The sequence below is a fragment of the Notolepis coatsorum genome (assembly GCF_963971535.1).
Source record: "Notolepis coatsorum genome assembly, chromosome: 5".
Lineage (NCBI taxonomy): Eukaryota > Metazoa > Chordata > Actinopteri > Aulopiformes > Paralepididae > Notolepis > Notolepis coatsorum.
The window spans coordinates 24,993,252-25,012,884 of NC_140169.1; the positions used below are offsets into that span (position 1 = coordinate 24,993,252).

Sequence of the window (19,633 nt, forward strand, 5' to 3'; positions counted from 1 at the left end):
ATAGAAGCAGCTCGAGATGCGTTGTTGTTACAGAGCTGGTCCACGCTGCTATTATGAAATTACCCCAAAAAGTATGTAAGCTTTTTTTTTTCTTTATCTGAGAGAATGTCCGCGAATGTCCTCCTCACGCAGGAGAAAGTTGGGGTGTCCGCAGCGCGGCCGCGAGTCTAGAGTAGAGCGAGAGCCAGAGGAGAAGAGAGAGACTGCGTCTAGAGAGGAGAGGGAGGAAGAGAGAGACTGTCGCGTGCGGCGCCAGTCTAGAGAGGAGTAAGGCTACTTTGCTTCCTGGATCTACGGTACGGTAATAGTTTCCGATTAAACGAACGCGTCCCCAACTTTTCAAGAGGACCATGGTTCGGTTGTTTGGTCCTCATTATAGTTCGGTTTGCGTTCATTACCTGTACAAAACCAACGGACTATCGATCTAAAGGGACCATGGTCCACTTAAAGGGACCATGGTCCACTTAAAGTGGACCAAACGGAGTAGGTGTGAACGCGCCCTAAGAAACTATTCACTTCTCTGACTCTCACTAACTACATAGTGCACCTTTAATGAACATGTCTTGTGTGTGTGTCTCTCTCTCTCTCATCTCTCGTCTCTCTATCTCTTCTCTCTCGGCTCTCTCTCTCTCTCTTCTCTCTCTCGTCTCTCCTCTGTCTGTCTGTCTGTCTGTCTGTCTGTCTGTCTGTCTGTCTGTCTGTCTGTCTGTCTGTCTGTCTGTCTGTCTGTCTGTAGCTGGTGGTGGACAGACTGGGTTATGACACCAGAGTGACTGTGCTGGGTCACGTCCAGAGAGGAGGAACCCCCTCAGCCTTCGACAGAGTGCTGGTGAGTTTGAACATACAAAGAACGTGAGTCAGGGGTGCTCAGTCTTTTTGATTTGAAGGGTCAAGGGCTTAAATGTAACATGGATGGCGTGCCGTGGGCCAAAGGATGCAACTAGACTATTGTCTAGTTAGATCTCGTCAAACTGTTTGATCAACATTAATGTAAACATAAAAAAGAAACCAAATATAATTTATTATCAATCTCTGGAGGGACAGCCTTGCCCGGAGAGGTTTCAAAACTTTTTCTGGGGACCCACATTTAGTAGGCAATGATGCTCTTATGTCATGCTCAGGTTGGGATTCATTTTCACCCTGTTCCCGCCCATGGTGGGAATCCCAACCTGAGCATGGCATGAGAGCAAAATGGCAGCCATGTGAATATGGTTAATTAACCTTCCTTAGGGACTTTGGACGGGATGGCCTTTGTGAAACAACAGAGCCACTACCTTTGAATAGCAATTTCTACTAAATACATTTTGAGTCATTTTGAGCTCTCTTTGACCACACCGTTTATTGTGACCAAGTCTTTGAAAACCCCTGCTATAATGTACCACCAGCACCACCACCACCACAGTAGTGTACTACTTATGACATACTGTAGGCTTGCTACCTACTACTATGCTAATCTGTCTATACTAATATGCACTCAAGACTTTAGCACTCAAGTTCAACACTGTTTGACAAACAATGTTACTTAACTGCCAGAGTTGTACCCTTCCTGCTGAGTTGTTGTACAGAACTTGTAAGTCTCTTTGGATAAAAGTCATATTGTCATGGGTATGTGCTCTCATTGCAGTTGGCACAGACTTCATACATAGTGTGTGTGTGTGTGTGTGTGTGTGTGTGTGTGTGTGTGTGTGTGTGTGTGTGTGTGTGTGTGTGCGCGTGCGCAATGGCCACTGAGGCACAGCAGTCATGAGGAAGGCACAAGTGCTGTGTTTTAAGATCTGAACACACGACTGCAGCAACTACCGTCATTAATATGTCACATCGAATCCTGCATTACTGAACTCCAAACCTGGATGACTCACAACTTCCTCAAATTGAACAGTGACAAGACGGAACTTCTCATTATTGGCACCAAAACCACCCTCACCAGATCCGGACCCATCACACTCACCATCAATGACTCCACCATCACCCCCTCCCTCCTAGTCCGAAACCTTGGTGTCCTCCTTGACCCCACCCTCTCATTTGACCCTCACGTCCGCTCCATCGTAAAAATATCATACTTTCACCTCCGCAACATTGCAAAAATCCGTCACTGCCTCTCCCCCCCTGCTGCTGAATCCCTCATACACGCCTTCATCTCCTCCCGCCTGGACTATTGCAACTCCCTCCTCACTGGCATCACCTCCCGCTCCCTCCATAAACTGCAAATGGTCCAAAACTCAGCCGCCCGCCTCCTCACTAACACCCGGTCCCGTGAACACATCACTCCTGTCCTCCACTCTCTCCACTGGCTCCCGATCAAACACTGCATAAACTTTAAAACACTACTCCTCAGGGGAGCTCCAGTAGCTCACCGCATATCTCTGCGCTATTTCTGCGTCGGGGAAAAACCGTGCTCGTCACGGATCTGGTGGACACGAGTTCGATTCCCGGACCCGCCGTCATTTATCAGAATGTCTTCCCCTGCTCTACATCCCGTTTCAACCTGTTTCTGTCGGTCATGCTTGACCAGAAAAGCGATAAACGCTAAAAAAAAAAAAAAAAAAAAACACTACTCCTCACCTTCAAAGCCCTCCACAGCCTGGCCGCGTGAATATTAAAGGCAACCAACTTGTGTTCGGCTTTTCTCTGATTGGCCGCGACCCCCCGCCCCCACGCGCAGGCAAGCAGCAGCCGTCCCACGTCCCAAATGAAATCCAAGGAGCAAGCGGCAGCGCGGGCAACCAACTTGTGTACCAACCAACTTGTGTTCAGCTGCTGTACCAACCAACTTGTGTTCAGCTGCGGTAGCAGTGGAGCGCTGCTGACTGATTATTATGTTTCGCGTTTTTAACAACCAACTACCAGATTCACTCGTCACTGTACATACATTTTTTAGATGAATGATTGTGGATATAATATAGAAAACACATCATTATGATATTGTCAGATGGCGCAAAATACAATGGTGAGTGAGAAATATATCTCCAGTGATAAAACCCAGTGCTCTATGTCTCTATGATACACAGCATGGATGGGCTTTCAGAGGGAGAGGCATGCATGTACATAATTTCACCATAATCAAATACAGACATAATTGTGTGGCTTGACGCAGCAGCGGCGCACGGAAGCCGGGGACAAACCACCGCGTCGCCCCGCTGGCGCTTCAGCAGCCTCCACGGGCGAAATAACATATAACGTTACAGCGTACAGTTCCACACTCAAGTTTTCAAGTTTTTCAAGTTTCTTTTATTGCCACACGGCCAGGCCGGTGGAATTTGAGCACGGTGCAGGTGGTAGCTGCGACAATACACCACATGGATGATGGAACACAACATAACATCAACAACAACATAACATAACATAAAACATAACATGCATAACATAACATAACAGCAGGGGGTGAAATTAGGATGAGTTGGAGTTGAGTAATTGTATGGCCTTGGGGAAGAAACTGTTGTTGAACCTAACCGTGCGACTACCTAGTGACCTAAACCTTCTACCAGAGGGGAGGAGTTGGAAGAGGTGATGAGCTGGGTGCAGGGGGTCACTGATGATTTTGTGTGCGCGTGTGATGGTGTGATGTTTGTGTATGGAGTCCAGGGTGGGGAGTGTGCAGTTGATGATTTTGGATGCCCTAATGATGATCCTGTCTAGTCTGTGTAGTGTGTGTTTGGGTGTGTTGCCGTACCAAACAGTGATGGAGAGTGAAATGATGTTTTGTATGATAGCTGTGTAAAATTGAATCATTAACGTCTTCCTGACCTTGTACTTCCTGAGTTGTCTTAAATGAAATAATCTTTGGTTGGCTGTTTTAAGTAAATGAGTGGTGTGATGATCCCAGTTGAGTTTGTTGCTGATGTGTGTTCCTAAGTATTTAAATGTGTCTGTGGCTGAAATGAGTTGGTTATTGATGAGCATGGGTGTTTTGGTGGGTGTGATTTTGCGAAAGTCAATAATGAGTTCCACGGTCTTGCTTTCATTGAGTAACGGGTTATGTTCTTTGCACCATGTGAGTGTTCGCTCCACCTCCAGCCGGTAGTCATCCTCCTTGTTGTTGGAGATCAACCCTAGGATGGTGGTGTCGTCCGCGTATTTACACACTGATGTACAGTGACACCCAGCAGAGTTTCTAGTTACAGTAGTGACGCGTGAATCGATAGTCCTAACAGTGTTTATTATTAAGAGTCAGATAGTCCGCACAGTGTTTATAGTCCTAACAGTGTTTATTAGTAAGAGTCAGATAGTCCTAACAGTGTTTATTATTAATTAACGTCATAAACCACATATCCGTTGTAGAAGCCCTTCAATGACAGCGCTCTCATATTTTGCGAATGCATAAACTATATCTTAAATTATGGCTATGTGTCTAATATGGCTGTCGCTTATCAATGACTTCGCGACAGCCATATTAGACACTCACTGTACATCAGTGTGGAACTGTACGCTGTAACGTTATATGTTATTTCGCCCGTGGAGGCTGCTGAAGCGCCAGCGGGGCGACGCGGTGGTTTGTCCCCGGCTTCCGTGCGCCGCCCGCGGCTTGACTCGGTCCAGCTCCAGCAGCAGCAGCGGCCGTGCTCCGTTGTAGGAAGCCCTTCAATGACAGCGCTCTCATATTTTGCGAATGCATAAACTATATCTTAAATTATGGCTATGTGTCTAATATGGCTGTCGCTTATCAATGACTTCGCGACAGCCATATTAGACACATCGCCATAATTTAAGATATAGTTTATGCATTCGCAAATATGAGAGCTCTGTCATTGAAGTGGGTGGTGGCAGCGTTACTAACAGTAGCGATTTTTATTGTTTTGTCATGACCAAACATAATCCCAACATAGATAGGAGGTGTACTGTATGTCAAATGTCGGTCATGTGGTGGAAGAGTTTAGTACAGTCACACAACAGAACACCAGTGTTTCTAGTAGATATGTTTATTAATATAAATAAACACCTCTGTCTGAACTGGTTCGACCAGCGCGTCTGCCGCGTCTCTCAGCGGATAAGGGCGTGTGCTAGGGCGGTCACGTGGCCGTGTGGCCAATCAGAGAAACGCTGAACACAAGTTGGTTGCCTTTAATATTCACGCAGCCTGGCCCCCCCCTACCTGACTGATCTCCTTCTTCCCTACCGCCCCACCCGTTCCCTCCGGTCCTCCTCCACTGCCTCCCTCACTGTCCCGACATCCAAACTCAAAAACTTTGGTGATCGGGCCTTCTCTCGCACTGCACCCCGACTCTGGAACTCCCTCCCTCAGTCCATCAGAGACTCCCCTACACTCTCCACCTTCAAAGCTCGCCTCAAAACCCACCTGTTCTCCCTTGCCTTCAACCCCCCTCCAACCTGATTGATGTCTGTCTCCTGTCTTTTGTGCTATCATGCTGTCTTCCCTGTTCCCCCCATGGTCTCATGTTCCTTTTGTTTTTGTTTCTTTGTTGTTTCTTTGTTTTTGTTTCTTTGTTTTTACTTTGCTCCCGACTATTGTCAGCGACTTCGGGTTATTGAGAAGCGCTATATAAATTAAATTAATTATTATTATTATTATTAATATTGTCGGATACAAAATGGCTTGTTTGTAACAAACCTGTTGAGCTAGTACACACCAGTGGCGGCTGCTGACCAAATTTCTTGGTGAAGCACAAAATTATTATATTATATTATATATTAAATTATATTTTTTAAACATCCCCAACGCTGCAACACCCCCATTCCTCCCAGGTGTCAGGCTCCTCATTCGCTTCCATTCATTTTGGGGACCATGTTTAAATATCATACTTCTGAAGTATAAACAAACTATATTGCTGTGACGATTTCAATAAAACAGACCATTTTGAGTCAATGGTACAGCAAAACTGTACATTGGCATATCTAACATGTATTTACCACCTTACTCTGCACGAGGCCACAGATGGGTTTTATGTAACACAAGGACAATGAATGAATGAAAACTTTATTTAACAGATTGCAGAATGGGTACAATACAGTACGGCTCAATACACACAATTGTTAAGGGGATGCAGACCAGAGAAAGACTTTCATCTTGTTTACATCAGGGTCCCCCATTTTCAATTCATACCTAAGAGAGGAGAGGGAGAGGAGAGGAGAGGAGAGAGGAGGAGTGTTGGGGACACAAGATCCCAATGCATTGTCCCGTGGGATTATGCCCCCCCCCTCCCCGCGGCGATATTAATATTTGATTAGAAACGCAAGCAAGGCTTGTCGCGCGCGACTCATGTGGTCCTTGGGGGCTACCTGGTGCCCGCGGGAACCGTGTTGGTGTATTACACACGCAAGGCCACAGCGGGCCAATGAATTCATAATCACTGTAAAATATATATATATATTTTAAATCCACTCACCACACAACAGCCAAAGCAGTGACCGATCTCATCTTCCATTGAATATTGCAGCTTCTCCATCGTGACAAGTCCGACTCGCGTTGAGACACGTTATTTTATCCCATGGAAAGTGTAAACAATTGACCATTGACATTTGATTCCCTCGCGCTCTCGTCCCCCCGCCCCCCTCCTCCTCACGAGCTCCATGTAACGCGGAAGTGCAGTGGTCTATGCCATGTCGCGCAGCTCCTCTCTGATTGAGTCTCAGACCGCTGAGGGCTGTCAATCATTCAACCAGCGTTTGTGAGTAGCGTGCGCAAAGTTGCACGGGCGGGGCTTAGATGACTCAAATAGCCTATTTTGATTGAATAATAGAATAAAAAGATCAACCCGTGCAGGGAAAGTTGCACTTGAGTGATTGACAGCCAGTGTTGTGCTAGTTACTGAAAAATAGTAACTCAGTTACTTTACTAGTTACTTCATTTCAAAGTAACTTCGTTACTGTACTAGTTACTTACACCCAAAAGTAATGAGTTACTGTGAAAAGTAACTATTTAGTTATTTAAAAAAAAAAAAATCTCAAGTCCCATGCCCCATATACTCAAAATCGGTTGATCAACTTGACAGTTTCCATTCACATCACCGAACTCTGCTAAGCAATGTGGTCTAGAGCGTTTCATTATATATTTATTTCTCTCCCACCCACCCACCCACCCCCTCCTAATGTACAGTCCCCTCCCCATCATATGTATATACTCTGTCAGGATCTAGGGGTAACAGTACTGTATATTTGAATACCGCTTATGTCACAAATGTATCAGTACTAAATACCTATATGTCCCTATGCCATAAATGTCATGTATGTTGTGTATGTCATAAATGTCTATATGAATTGAAAATGGGGGACCCTGATGGAAACAAGACAAACGTCTTTCTCAGGTCTGCATCCCCTTAACAATTGTATGTATTGAGCCGTACTGTATTGTACCCATTCTGCAATCTGTTAAATAAAGTTTTCATTCATTCATTCATTCATTCATTCATTCATTCATTCATAACCATCTTGCAAAGTTGTTTAAGATATCAATCAAAGCATTGCAACGTTAGAATAGTTAGGATATCAATTGTGCATGAAAGGACTATATTTATATTGTTTGATTAGTATTATGAGATTCCCTGGCAGATTTCGTACAGTCAAAATCCGTTGATCTTGAGTTTCAGTGAACACATTGCACTCACCAGTCTGCGGTGGTCCAGATGTAAATAACGTTAGTCCAGTTGACTCCAGCAGCCCTTCAAACATGTTCTTTATCTCGTTTCCATGTTGTATATTAATTATCTCTCCAAGTAGTTGCTAAATGGTTTGTTAGTTCGTTATTACTGCGTTCTTATTATGTAGATTCATAGCGAGCGTCCTCTTGTTGTTTACTAGAGCGTCTATTTCTTTCCGTAGCCTCATTTCTGGTTTGCGCATTTCTGATTGGCCAGTGGCCACTGACTGACGCTGGCTGGTCAGAGAACGTCAGAGAACGTCAGTCAGTGGCCAATCAAGAAATGAGCAAACCAGAAATGAGGCTACGGAAGAAATAGACGCTCTCTACAGTAACCGAAACAAACGCAGGCGAAATAAGGACGCTCGCTATGAATCTACATACAAAGAACGCAGTAACGAACTAACAAACCATTCAGTAACGTAAGTAGCGTTACTGAATTTAAAAAGTAATGCGTTAGAGTACTATTTACGGCAAAAAGTAACTTCGTTACTGTAATGCGTTACTTTGTAACGCGTTAGTCCCAACACTGTTGACAGCTCGCATTACTGCAGTTATGTGAGCACTGCAGGCCTGATCAGAGAGCTCAGAGAGCTTGGCCATTTTTGAAGAAAAAAAAAATCACTGGCATTTTTTTACAGAGGAAAACATTTCTAATAAAAAAATAATAATAATAATAATAATTAAAAAAAAATATATATATATATATATATATATATATGTATGTAAATAAAATTACTAATAATTATGAGTGAATTTGTGTTTCAGGTGTTGTCATGGAATAACCTCCACTGGTACACACTCTTCCCAAGAAGTGTCTCTTTTAGTATCTGCTGTCTGTATTGTTTATGTATGTTCCTTGTTCGCTTGTGCTTCTGTGGAAGTGATGTGTGCAGAACTACACCATTCAACAGAAGTTCTGTGTGAAGAAATGTAGCAAGAAAAGACTAGAGTCCACTAGAGCAGTGGTTTCCAAACTTTTTCTCAAAGGAAGAACATTACGGGAAATGTCTTTACCGTCTTCTCCAGAGTCAGACAAGAAGATATATACCAATTTGCTCTCAGTGTGTTCAGTAGAAAGCTATCCGATTGCAAGCTAGCCTAGCTTAGCACAAAGCTTAGGCTAGCATGTTCCTTTAAGAGACCCCTAATTTGCCATTGTATACACACTGATGGCCCCCATCCACATACAATTACAAATTCCTTCTTTTAAAATATCTTTATGTATATTTCATTATATTCATTGCATAAAAAACATTAACAGCATTAACTGTACAACAATGAACCTAAATAGTGAAGGGTCGGGTACACCTATATTTGGACGATGTTTTGATCCTCATTTTGACTTAACGATTATCCACAGGCGTTCGGCAATATAGGTTCAATAAAGGTGTACCCGTGGGGTTTCTAGTGTGTGGGCTCTAGTCTCTTTTTTTTTCTCCCCCATGGACATTTAAGCATTTAAGGTTTGTTGTTTCAGAGCAGTAAGCTGGGTGTGGAGGCGGTGGTGGCTCTGTTGGAGGCTACCCCTGATACCCCTCCCTGTGTCATGGGCCTGTCAGGAAACCAGGCCGTACGCCTGCCTCTCATGGAGTGTGTGGAAATGGTACGTCCATCCCTCATCCCTCATTATGAAGACATATCAATAAGTAGACTTATTCATAGTCGACAGGGAACTTTACCAACACAGCCATACCACAGCTCATTAGTCTCTAATGATAATAGTCACCTGTTGTTCAAGTTGTCTGTGATCGAACACTATGAATCACCCAATGAGGTGATTTAAGATGCATAAATAAAGGGGAAAAGGTTTAAATAAATAAACATAAACTTTTCAACCACATTGCTTTCATCAACATTTCAATGTAGCTGAAACATCGGTGTGTCACATAAGTGGTGTAATAAATGTCACACAGCAAGTGGAGAGAATTATGCAACTTATTGTTTACCTAATGAAGACGGCAAAACACTTTGGTTGTTGAGGTCTGAGGGACTTAGACTAGCGAAGTCCTTATCTTATTAATAACCTCTTACAATTCACCTTTATAGTATGTATGTGATATTTATAGAACTGCTTGCCAATAAAAAAAACATCTTCATTCAATTAATTCATGTCTTTTATTCGTATATAATTCATTTATTACTATTATGTCTTTTAAATTCTGTGTAAACTGTTTAGGAGGAACTGATACAAATTTTTTTTATTATATAATCATCAAGGCAACTTTTTGGTCAATTTATTTGGATATTGCCATAAGAAGTATTGCGTTACACGTTTGACTCATCTGCCCTCATTTGCAGACTAAACTGGTGCAAAAAGCCATGAACGAGAAGCGGTTTGATGAGGCCATTACACTGCGTGGCGGGTGAGAGCAGACTCACTCATTTGTTGTAATAATCAGATCAAATGTTCTTTTGATTGACTATAGTCACACAGCTGCCATTTTGCTCTTATGTCACACTCGGGTTGGGATTCCTTTTCCACCCTGTTCCCAAAATGGGCACCATGTGAATTTGGTCAATGACTGTTAAATTGTGTGATGTTATTGTTTATAGGAGCTTTGAGAATAACTGGAACATCTACAAGCGTCTTGCTTTCCATAAGCCTGCCCAGACCAAGGTGATAACCTACACACACACATTTTAATATGTTTTTTTTTATTTGTGTTCATATTTGAGACAAAACGCCTAATTTGACAGGAAGTTAGCCAAAATGCCAATATCGCTTACAGCCCCTTTAAGCTTACTCCATGTTTATTTAGGCTAATGTTAGCCAGTGCAATCTAGCTGTCATCAACCAGCTAACCTAGATAGCTAATATACTGTAGCTAACATTAGTCAACTTAAGGTTAGTAATGTTGTGTCTAATTTGTTATTATTTTATTGTTGTATTTTATCAAATGCACATGCAAAAAAATTATATCATTGACATTGGCTGGCCTGCTCTCTGTTCTCAGTAAGATTTATTGATCCCATTGGGGAAATGTGGGCGTCATAGCAGCATGGGGGAGGGGAGGAACAGGTATGGGCAGGGTAATAGTAGAATACATAAATATAGGCAATAACACTATAGTAAGATAAAAATAAGCAGTCTAAACAATATAATTAACTCTGAATATGAGAAAGTAAACGGTGTAATCAAGGGTGCAGCTGAGGGTCTGTATGCCCTATCAGTTATATTATACTTTACAATAAATATGGGCAATAAAACATTTAGAATCTGAATATATACTATGAGTCAGTAAAGTATACAGAATACACAGGTGCAGTATACATAAGGTACCCTACCTGGCATGATATACGTTATAGTCCATGCAGTTTAGGTGGTAAGAGTGGGACATTGAGAAACCCATGCGTTGTGACCACAGCCGCTCTCTTTCCTCAGAGCAACTACACCCTGGCCATCCTGAACGTGGGAGCTCCGGCTGCGGGGATGAACGCGGCGGTGAGGTCTGCTGTGAGAGTAGCTCTCGCTACGGGACACAAGGTCTGGGCTGTCAGCGACGGCTTCCAAGGACTGGCTAATGGAGCGGTAAGGCTTTCCGCTCGCTTCCTCATTAAAGGCCCAGTCTGTAATTAATATGATCACATACATTTTGGCTGTACGAGATTTTTCGAGAATTTTGCAAGTTTGATTTGTAGCTGGAAAACAAGCCTTTTACTTGTACTTATCAGTGTTTAGCCAATGTTTACAAACATTACAAATGATGTTATTGAATGATGTTTTTGAGTTTGCAGTGAATCCACAACTAAAAAGATTGGTTTTATCGGGTATCACAGTAGCTAAAAAACTGATCGCATCACGTTGGTTTCAACCGGAAAAAATGTGCCGAAAAGTGTGGTTTCTTACATATCTTGATGTGATATATCAAGAAATATCTACAGCAAGAATTCTGGGGCTCAATGAATCCAAAATGTCAATGTGGTTAGAAGTGGTGGAGAGAATAAAAGCTAGCCTATAATGGTGGTGTCTGGTTAGGAGTGAGGGATAATGGAGGTACTATCCAAGAGGGGGTCTGGGAGGGGGGGGTTTGAGCTGGAGCATATGTGTGTAGGGTTTTAGAAAATAGGTATTAGGGGTATATTATATACTAACATTTATATAATTGTAATTTCGCTGGATATACACTGTATACGGCTAAAATGTTATTATAGACTATTTTTGTTTTATCCTGTTTCTGTACTTGCATATATTATAACCACCTTTACTGAAAGTTTCATTATGCATTGTGTGTTGAGTACTGACTTTTAATAATTTTTTGTTTTGCAATAATAAAAAAAAATATAAAAAAAAAAAAACATTACAAATGTAAACAAAGCTCTTGCAGCATCAAAATGCCTCAAGACGTCACTCAATCAACTTCTCTAGATCCCCTCCAGCTTTCAGCTGCGATTTGTTTAAATTTGGATTACACATCGCACCTTTAAAGTAGATTTTCTTAACAAATGTGCAATCTATGGCCACATTTCAGCCACTGATCTAAGCTAAGTTGGTTATCTAATTAGAAAACAAGGACACATAGTGTCGTAGATGTGAAACATTCTCCCATAGATTGAACTTTGAACCGTTTATGTCACAAATGTATCAGTACTAAATACCTATATGTCCCTATGCCATAAATGTCATGTATGTTGTGTATGTCATAAATGTCTATATGAATTGAAAATGGGGGACCCTGATGGAAACAAGACAAACGTCTTTCTCAGGTCTGCATCCCCTTAACAATTGTATGTATTGAGCCGTACTGTATTGTACCCATTCTGCAATCTGTTAAATAAAGTTTTCATTCATTCATTCATTCAACTAGCCTTACACACCATGCTATGCCTGTGAGCTGCCACTGGGGGCAGGAATGAGCCAAAGAGTGAGTTAGTAACATTGCTGATCTCTATGAGATGCTTCCCATTGAAAATTAAGCTATTTATTTTCTATTCATTCGTTTCAGTTGAAGTGGTCCAAGCAGTTATATTGTCTCTTAAAATTAAAATTAAAAATATATATTACAACTGTGCCGGTCATATCTATCTAATCTAGAGCATTGATTAGATTAGATTCAAATGTATTGTCAAGTACAATACAACGAAAATAAGTTTGGCATTCAACCACAGAGTGCAAATGTAACAGTAAAGTGCAGTAGTAATATACAATGTACAGGTAATTAAACTGGATATAAAATATACAAATTAGTACTACTGAGTAGTGCTACTCAGATGTATGTACAGCGTTGTAGTATATGTACAGTGTTACAGGTATAAAGACAGTATGGTCGTAGTCATACTGACCAGCAGCGTAACTAGTAGAGTAGGTAAGGGATATGTACATTGTACATAGAGTACATAGAGTATCTACAGATATGTAAAACGCCATATACAGACAACAATCTGAATTGCAAATACGTAGCACAAGACAACAGCAGTACTTCCAAGGTTCCAAACCAAGTCACCTATTAGCCATGCGACTAAGAGTCAACGCAAAATTTGCAGATATAACTACCATTAGAGCACAACAAGGACTTGTTACAGAACCCAAAGAAATAAACACGACATTCAAAGAATTTTACTCCAACTTATACAAATCAGAAACGACCTTCGATCAAAACAAAATGGACACATATCTTAATCAAATTAACCTCCCTAAACTTTCAGAGGATGACGCTAAACAGTTAGAAACACCGATCACACTAGATGAACTTAGGGAGGCCATATCTGAAATGCAAAGTGGAAGGGCCCCTGGAAGAGACGGTATCCCACCAGAAATGTACCGCTCTTGTTGGGACATAATTGGACCCTTATTACTAAATATGATTTTATACTCAGTCAAGGAGGGGAACTTCCATAAGAATGACAATATTGCACTCATAACAGTCCTCCTCAAAAAAGACAAAGACCCCACCGAGTGCGGTAGTTACAGACCTTTAAGCCTCCTCGGAACCGATATCAAACTGTACTCTAAGGTATTAGCCATCAGACTACAAAAGCATATGACGTCTTTAATTCATCCGGACCAAACAGGCTTCATAAGAGGCCGCCTGATCACTGATAACATAAGACGATTACTACACGTACTAGATGCTAACAAGGAAGACAACACACCTAAGGCGATGCTGTCCCTGGATGCAATGAAAGCTTTTGACAGGTTGGAATGGTCGTATCTATGGGCAGTATTAGAAAGGATGGGGTTAGGAAAAGGATTCATTGATATGATTAAAGTATTATACAAAGACCCATCGGCCATGATTACAACAGGTACAATCAGTATCACGGTCTTCCAGACAGGGTTGCCCCCTTAGTCCCGGACTATTCGATCTATCATTAGAGCCTTTAGCACAATATATAAGACAATCCCAATCCATAGAACCAATCGTAATCAAGGGCACACAACACAAAATTTGTTTATATGCGGACGACGTAATACTGTTCATGCAAAACCCCAACACCGCACTGCCTCATCTTCTCAAGTTGATTGAGGACTTTGGAGATTTATCGGGATTTAGGATAAATTGGCCGAAGTTGGCCTTCCTCCCACTTAACGCCCCTGCAAAAAGAAATATAACCCTCCCAGAAGAGATACCGATGGTAAAACACTTTAGATGTTTGGGAGTTGAAATATTCCCTACCATAAGCCAAACGGTGAAGCACAATTACATAAAAATCCAAAACAAAATCAAATACGACCTTGTCAGGTGGTCAAAACTTAAAAACTCAGTACAAGCACGGATATCAATAATTAAGATGGACGTCCTACCTAGAATCAACTTCTTCAGCTCAATGCTACCGTTACCCCCTCCAAAGGGTTACTGGAAAGAATTACACTCCTCCACATACAAATTTATTTGGAATAACAAACCACCACGTATAAAAAGATCCACCGCACAGAGAAACAAAGCAGACGGTGGTATGGCATTTCCAGATTTCCACCACTATTTTAAGGCATACACTTTAAGACCACTGACAACATGGTTTGATCCCCAAGCATCAGTATCCTGGAGAAATTTAGAAGAAAATATAGTAGCTCCACATAGGCTGAAGGACATAGTGTACACCAAATTATCAATTAAGCAATGCGAACGGAAATTTGGCCCCATAATCACTCATGCAATCCGGATATGGCGTGAAACACAAAAAAAAGACTCTATCCCACATAAATGGCATAATCATACTCCCTTATTCAATAACAATGCACTCTTGATTGTAAAACAACCTATAAGATTCCCTAGATGGGAAAAGCAAGGCATACACACATTAGGAGACGTTTTCAACAAACAGGGTTTTTGTAGTTTTGATGAGATATGCAAAAAATTTAATCTCACCAAGTCCTCATATTATTTTTACGCACAGTTATTGTTATGTTTGAAGGCTCACGGTGTTCCATTAAGGATACCAATTGTACACCACAGATACCACAAATTCTTCTATGAAAGAGAGACATCGAGAGGTTTTGTTTCAGATTTTTATCATCAATTACTAACGGCCTCATATGAAACCCTACATCTAGACTCAGTCTGGAGGAGGGATATACCAGACCTGGAGATAGACTTTGACTGGCAAGAAGCCTGGGCAAATGTACGCCTTGCATCAAGGAACCCGGACCATCAACAAATCAATCTTAACTATATTCACAGGACATACTTAACTCCTATAAGACTGAACAAAATGGGTCTTAAACAAGACTCCAAATGCTCCTTATGTACAAATGGGGACGAAGGGACATTTATGCACATGTACTGAGACTGCCCACCAGTTAAGATATTTTGGAAAGAAGTGACCCAGCAATTGTCAAATCTCTTAACTCTGGATATACCTGTACACCCCTCTGTATTACTGCTGAATGATGTCTGTGAGCATGCAGTACCTCCACAGCTAAAGAGATTGGTTTTATCCGGTATCACAGTGGCTAAAAAGCTGATAGCATCACGATGGTTTGCCGTAAGGTCTGGATTCTTACATATCTCGATGTGATTTATCAAGAAATATCAACAGCTAGAATTTTGGGTCTCAATGAATCCAAAATGGCAATGTGGTTAGAAGTGGTGGAGAGAATAAAAGCCAGCATATAATGGTAGTGTCTGGTTAGGAACAAATTATAATTGTTGGATTATCCAATGGGGGGTCCGGGAGAGGGGGGTACGAGCTGGAGCATATGTGTATTTGTATATCCTATTGTGTGTTGTCATGTTTGTTTATGTGTTTGTTTAAAAAATAATAAAAAAATAAAATACAAAAAGATATGTAAAAGGATTATGTGCAGGTATGTGGTATATAAGCATATATGCAGCATACTTACTTAAGTTTCAAGTTTCTTTAATAGTTGTCATACAGAAGTACAGAATACTTTCATACAAAATGCTTCTTACTGTTACGCCCCAGAGACTGTGCTAGACAAGATAGTATCAAATAACATAGTATAGCATGTAATTTAGAAGTAGAAAATGAGGTCACAGTGTTCAGTATAGACATATGTACAATGTTCGATGCAGAAGACGTAACTGAGTTACCATATAATATACAATACTATGCAGTGTACTAATGTACAGTACTATATAGTGCAAAGCAGAAATGGGATGAGGTACAATTTACAGTAAGGTGTACGAGTTGTAGTGCAATCCTTCATCAATAAATATAAAGTGTGGGGAGTGGGTGCTACAGTGCGTTTGTTTAAAGTGAGTGTGTGCTATAAAGTGTGTGGAGTGGGTGCTACAGTGTGTTTGTTTAAAGTGAGTGTGTGCGTGTGGATGTGTGTGCTATGTGCGTTTGATGGTTGTTGTTGTGTAGTGTTCAAGTATTTAGTTTAAGTATATCAGTAAGTATATACAGCATTATTGTACATGCTATCATACACAATGGCATGTACGGTGATCTTGAAATTCTAGATACATGTTTGTCACAGAGACAGTGGGATAATGGATGTCTCCCCACAGCTGACTGAGATGTTATGGCACAGTGTGGCTGGATGGACAGGTCAAGGAGGCTCGCTGCTAGGGACCAAACGGTAAGACGACCTCCCTCCCTGTGCTTGTAATATTATATTATAGGATATATTCATCCTGTGGGGAAATCCAGGTGTCAGAGCAGCAGCCGCTATGGCAGTGAAGAGAGAAGGAGGAGAGTTGCAGGTAGGAATCCAAACAAACCAGGATAATAAGAATATATATATAATATACAGACTCTAACTAAGTCGACCCCAGGTACAAATATACAATATATAGCTAACCATGATATTCCTCTTATTGGATTGCATGATATGATACAGTATCAAACTGAAATGATCATTCACATGAATAAAAAACAATAGTACAGAATCAGAATGATACATATTGGTGTATTACCCAGCTTCACCGTAGAGCTCCCAAAACCCACCCACAGTCCTAAATGGTAGAACCCAAAAATATAAACATCAAATACTGTATGAGTGCCACGCCTTACCTTACCATACCTGACTTTACCTTACCTTACCTTACCTGACTTGACCTTACCTTACCATACCTGACCTTATCTTACCATACCTTACCTTACGATACCATACCTGACCTTATCTTACCATACCATACCATACCATACCTGACTTTACCTTACCTTACCTGACTTTACCATACCATACCTGACCTTACCATACCTTATCTTATCTTACCATACCATACCTCACCTTATATAATCTGACCTGACCTTAACTCATTGACCGCCACGTTGGGAAATGGATCTGACAATCGAGTCGCTCACCTTGTTTGCAGGGCTATAACTATTTAAATATTATAGCTATATATGCAATACTATGGCCCATTTGACATTGAGTATCTATCGTTCAAGATGTGGAAAAGGAATATTTTTTCCATCCATACATTATCGTTTTATACCGTGGTGAATATACCGTAAGTATGTTTTTTGTGGTCTGGGGTAATTCCTGGAAGGCTAGTAATGACCCGCAACGCATATTATACTTAATCCATTGGCATTTCGTCTCTATACACGCTACAATTAAAAATTAAAATGCATATGATCGGTATATTATGTTCCATCATGCATGCATGCAAAGGGGGGGGGGGGGGTCGTTTATGATTAATTGATTGTCAATAACGGCATTCGTTAGTACAACAGCATACGTTGATCAGAGCGATGGCTATGAGAACAATGGACAACCAAGCTGAAATTAACGTTAGATTGCTCTTACCTGTGGCCGGTGAGACTCCAAAAAGAATATTCCAATTATTTGATTGCCATCTGCTAGATCGTATGTCCATTTGGCCCACGCCATAACCCCCAAAAGCATAATGATTCTGGCGTCCCGAAGGCAATTCAATGCGATCGAGTGTATATCTTGATCCACATTACAAGATAACTCCGCCCGGAAGACTTTCAATGACGCACAGAGTCATACTTCCTTCAGAAAGTAAGTGCAACATTGGCCGCATACCACCAGGCGGCGGTATCGGACCGTTGCGATCTCAGACACAGTGCCACACATTTCCACAGCACAGCAGGATGAATTATGAATGGAAATAGCGAATAAAAGAAATAACGATCCAATAACGAGTATACTCGTTGTTGGCAGTATTCGATTGGCGGGCTATAACGAGTTAACTCGTTTTTGGCGGGGAATGGGTTAACGCGTGATAGTGATCTTTAATCTTTGTCTTCTACTCCCTCAGAACTCTTCCAAATAAACACCTAGAGAAGATCATCGCCACCCTCAACAAGTACAGCATCTCAGCCTTGCTTGTAATCGGAGGCTTTGAGGTAAGAGATGGTTTGGGATCAATTCACTTACAGTTCCAATCAACTTGAAAACTTGATTATCATGATCAATTATTTTTCCTCCTGAATTGATTAAATTGAAGGTGTCTGCTACCCCGTAACAGAGAACCAATAACAAGTAACTTGTCAGTTACTTGATACTGATAATGATCACTCTACCTATGTGTCTACAGGCGTATGAAGGCGTGCTGCAGTTGTTTGAGGCCCGGAGTCGTTTCGATGAGCTCTGCATCCCCATGCTCGTCATCCCTGCTACCATCAGTAACAACGTCCCTGGTACTGATTTCAGCCTGGGAGCTGACACTGCTGTCAACTCTGCCATGGAGGTAATGCATATCTACAACTAATATACTGTATATATTGAAATACGTGGTAGAACAGTAGTAGGACCAGACATACAGTAAAGAAAAGAGTGCTGTTTAACAGACAGACTATACCTAACCTAACACTCTACATTCACTATTAATGTACTTACAATATAGTAGCAGTGTTTGTTTATGTTTATGTTTTGTTAGGATCCCTATTAGCTGTCAAATGAATGACCGCTAGTCTTCCTGGGGTCCTCACAAGAAAACAATACAACAGAATACAAATACAGAATGTAATTAGTAATACAATTACACTAACAAAAGTGCAGTGAGTGTCCAGGAGTGCAGTAGTCCAATTCACCTTTGTCCATATTCACACGTGGCCATTTTTGCTCTTATGTCATGCTCAGGTTGGGATTCCTTTCCTGAGTTCCCACCTTGGGTGGGAGTGGGTGAAATAAGTAAGCTAATGCTAACAGGGAAACTAGCATCTGCTAGTTAGTGGCTTTGATCTTGCAGAATTACCAGAGCCTGCTCTTTGTCCATTTCATATAGCGAGGTCACAAAATGTCAAAATGAATAAGACTGCTTAGTGACTGATCTAGAGAGGCGACAGTATAAACAAACAGCACTCATTCATGTCATCTAAATACAGCCTGTCCTGTCCCCTCCGATTGCCTCCTCAGAGTTGTGACAAGATCAAGCAGTCTGCCACTGGGACCAAGAGGCGTGTGTTTGTGGTGGAAACCATGGGGGGCTACTGTGGTTACCTGGCAACCACCACCGGTATAGCCGTAGGCGCTGATGCCGCCTACATCTTCGAAGACCCCTTCACCATCCACGACCTGAAGGTGAGACTTCTAGTTCAACCCTGCTTCCTCGTATTTTCCTCTCGAGTACAAACCCCTTCATTTTCTGTTAAATGTATAGCGTATGACATATCATGCCAGTTAGGGTACCTTGTGTATACTGCACCTTGTGTATA

At 41.5% G+C, this 19,633-nt stretch overlaps 1 protein-coding gene across 1 annotated transcript in view; it reads left to right on the plus strand.

Annotated features, from left to right (window-relative positions):
- The window catches only part of pfkla (phosphofructokinase, liver a), an 88,598-nt gene that overhangs the window by 60,593 nt on the left and 8,372 nt on the right, over window positions 1-19,633 (plus strand). Inside the window, exons 9-17 of the mRNA XM_084314963.1 lie at window positions 737-829; window positions 9,072-9,197; window positions 9,893-9,957; window positions 10,148-10,211; window positions 10,977-11,123; window positions 16,510-16,580; window positions 18,235-18,322; window positions 18,514-18,666; window positions 19,335-19,499. Coding sequence (XP_084171089.1) covers window positions 737-829; window positions 9,072-9,197; window positions 9,893-9,957; window positions 10,148-10,211; window positions 10,977-11,123; window positions 16,510-16,580; window positions 18,235-18,322; window positions 18,514-18,666; window positions 19,335-19,499 — 972 coding nt within the window. The remainder of the gene's footprint in view (window positions 1-736; window positions 830-9,071; window positions 9,198-9,892; window positions 9,958-10,147; window positions 10,212-10,976; window positions 11,124-16,509; window positions 16,581-18,234; window positions 18,323-18,513; window positions 18,667-19,334; window positions 19,500-19,633) is intronic.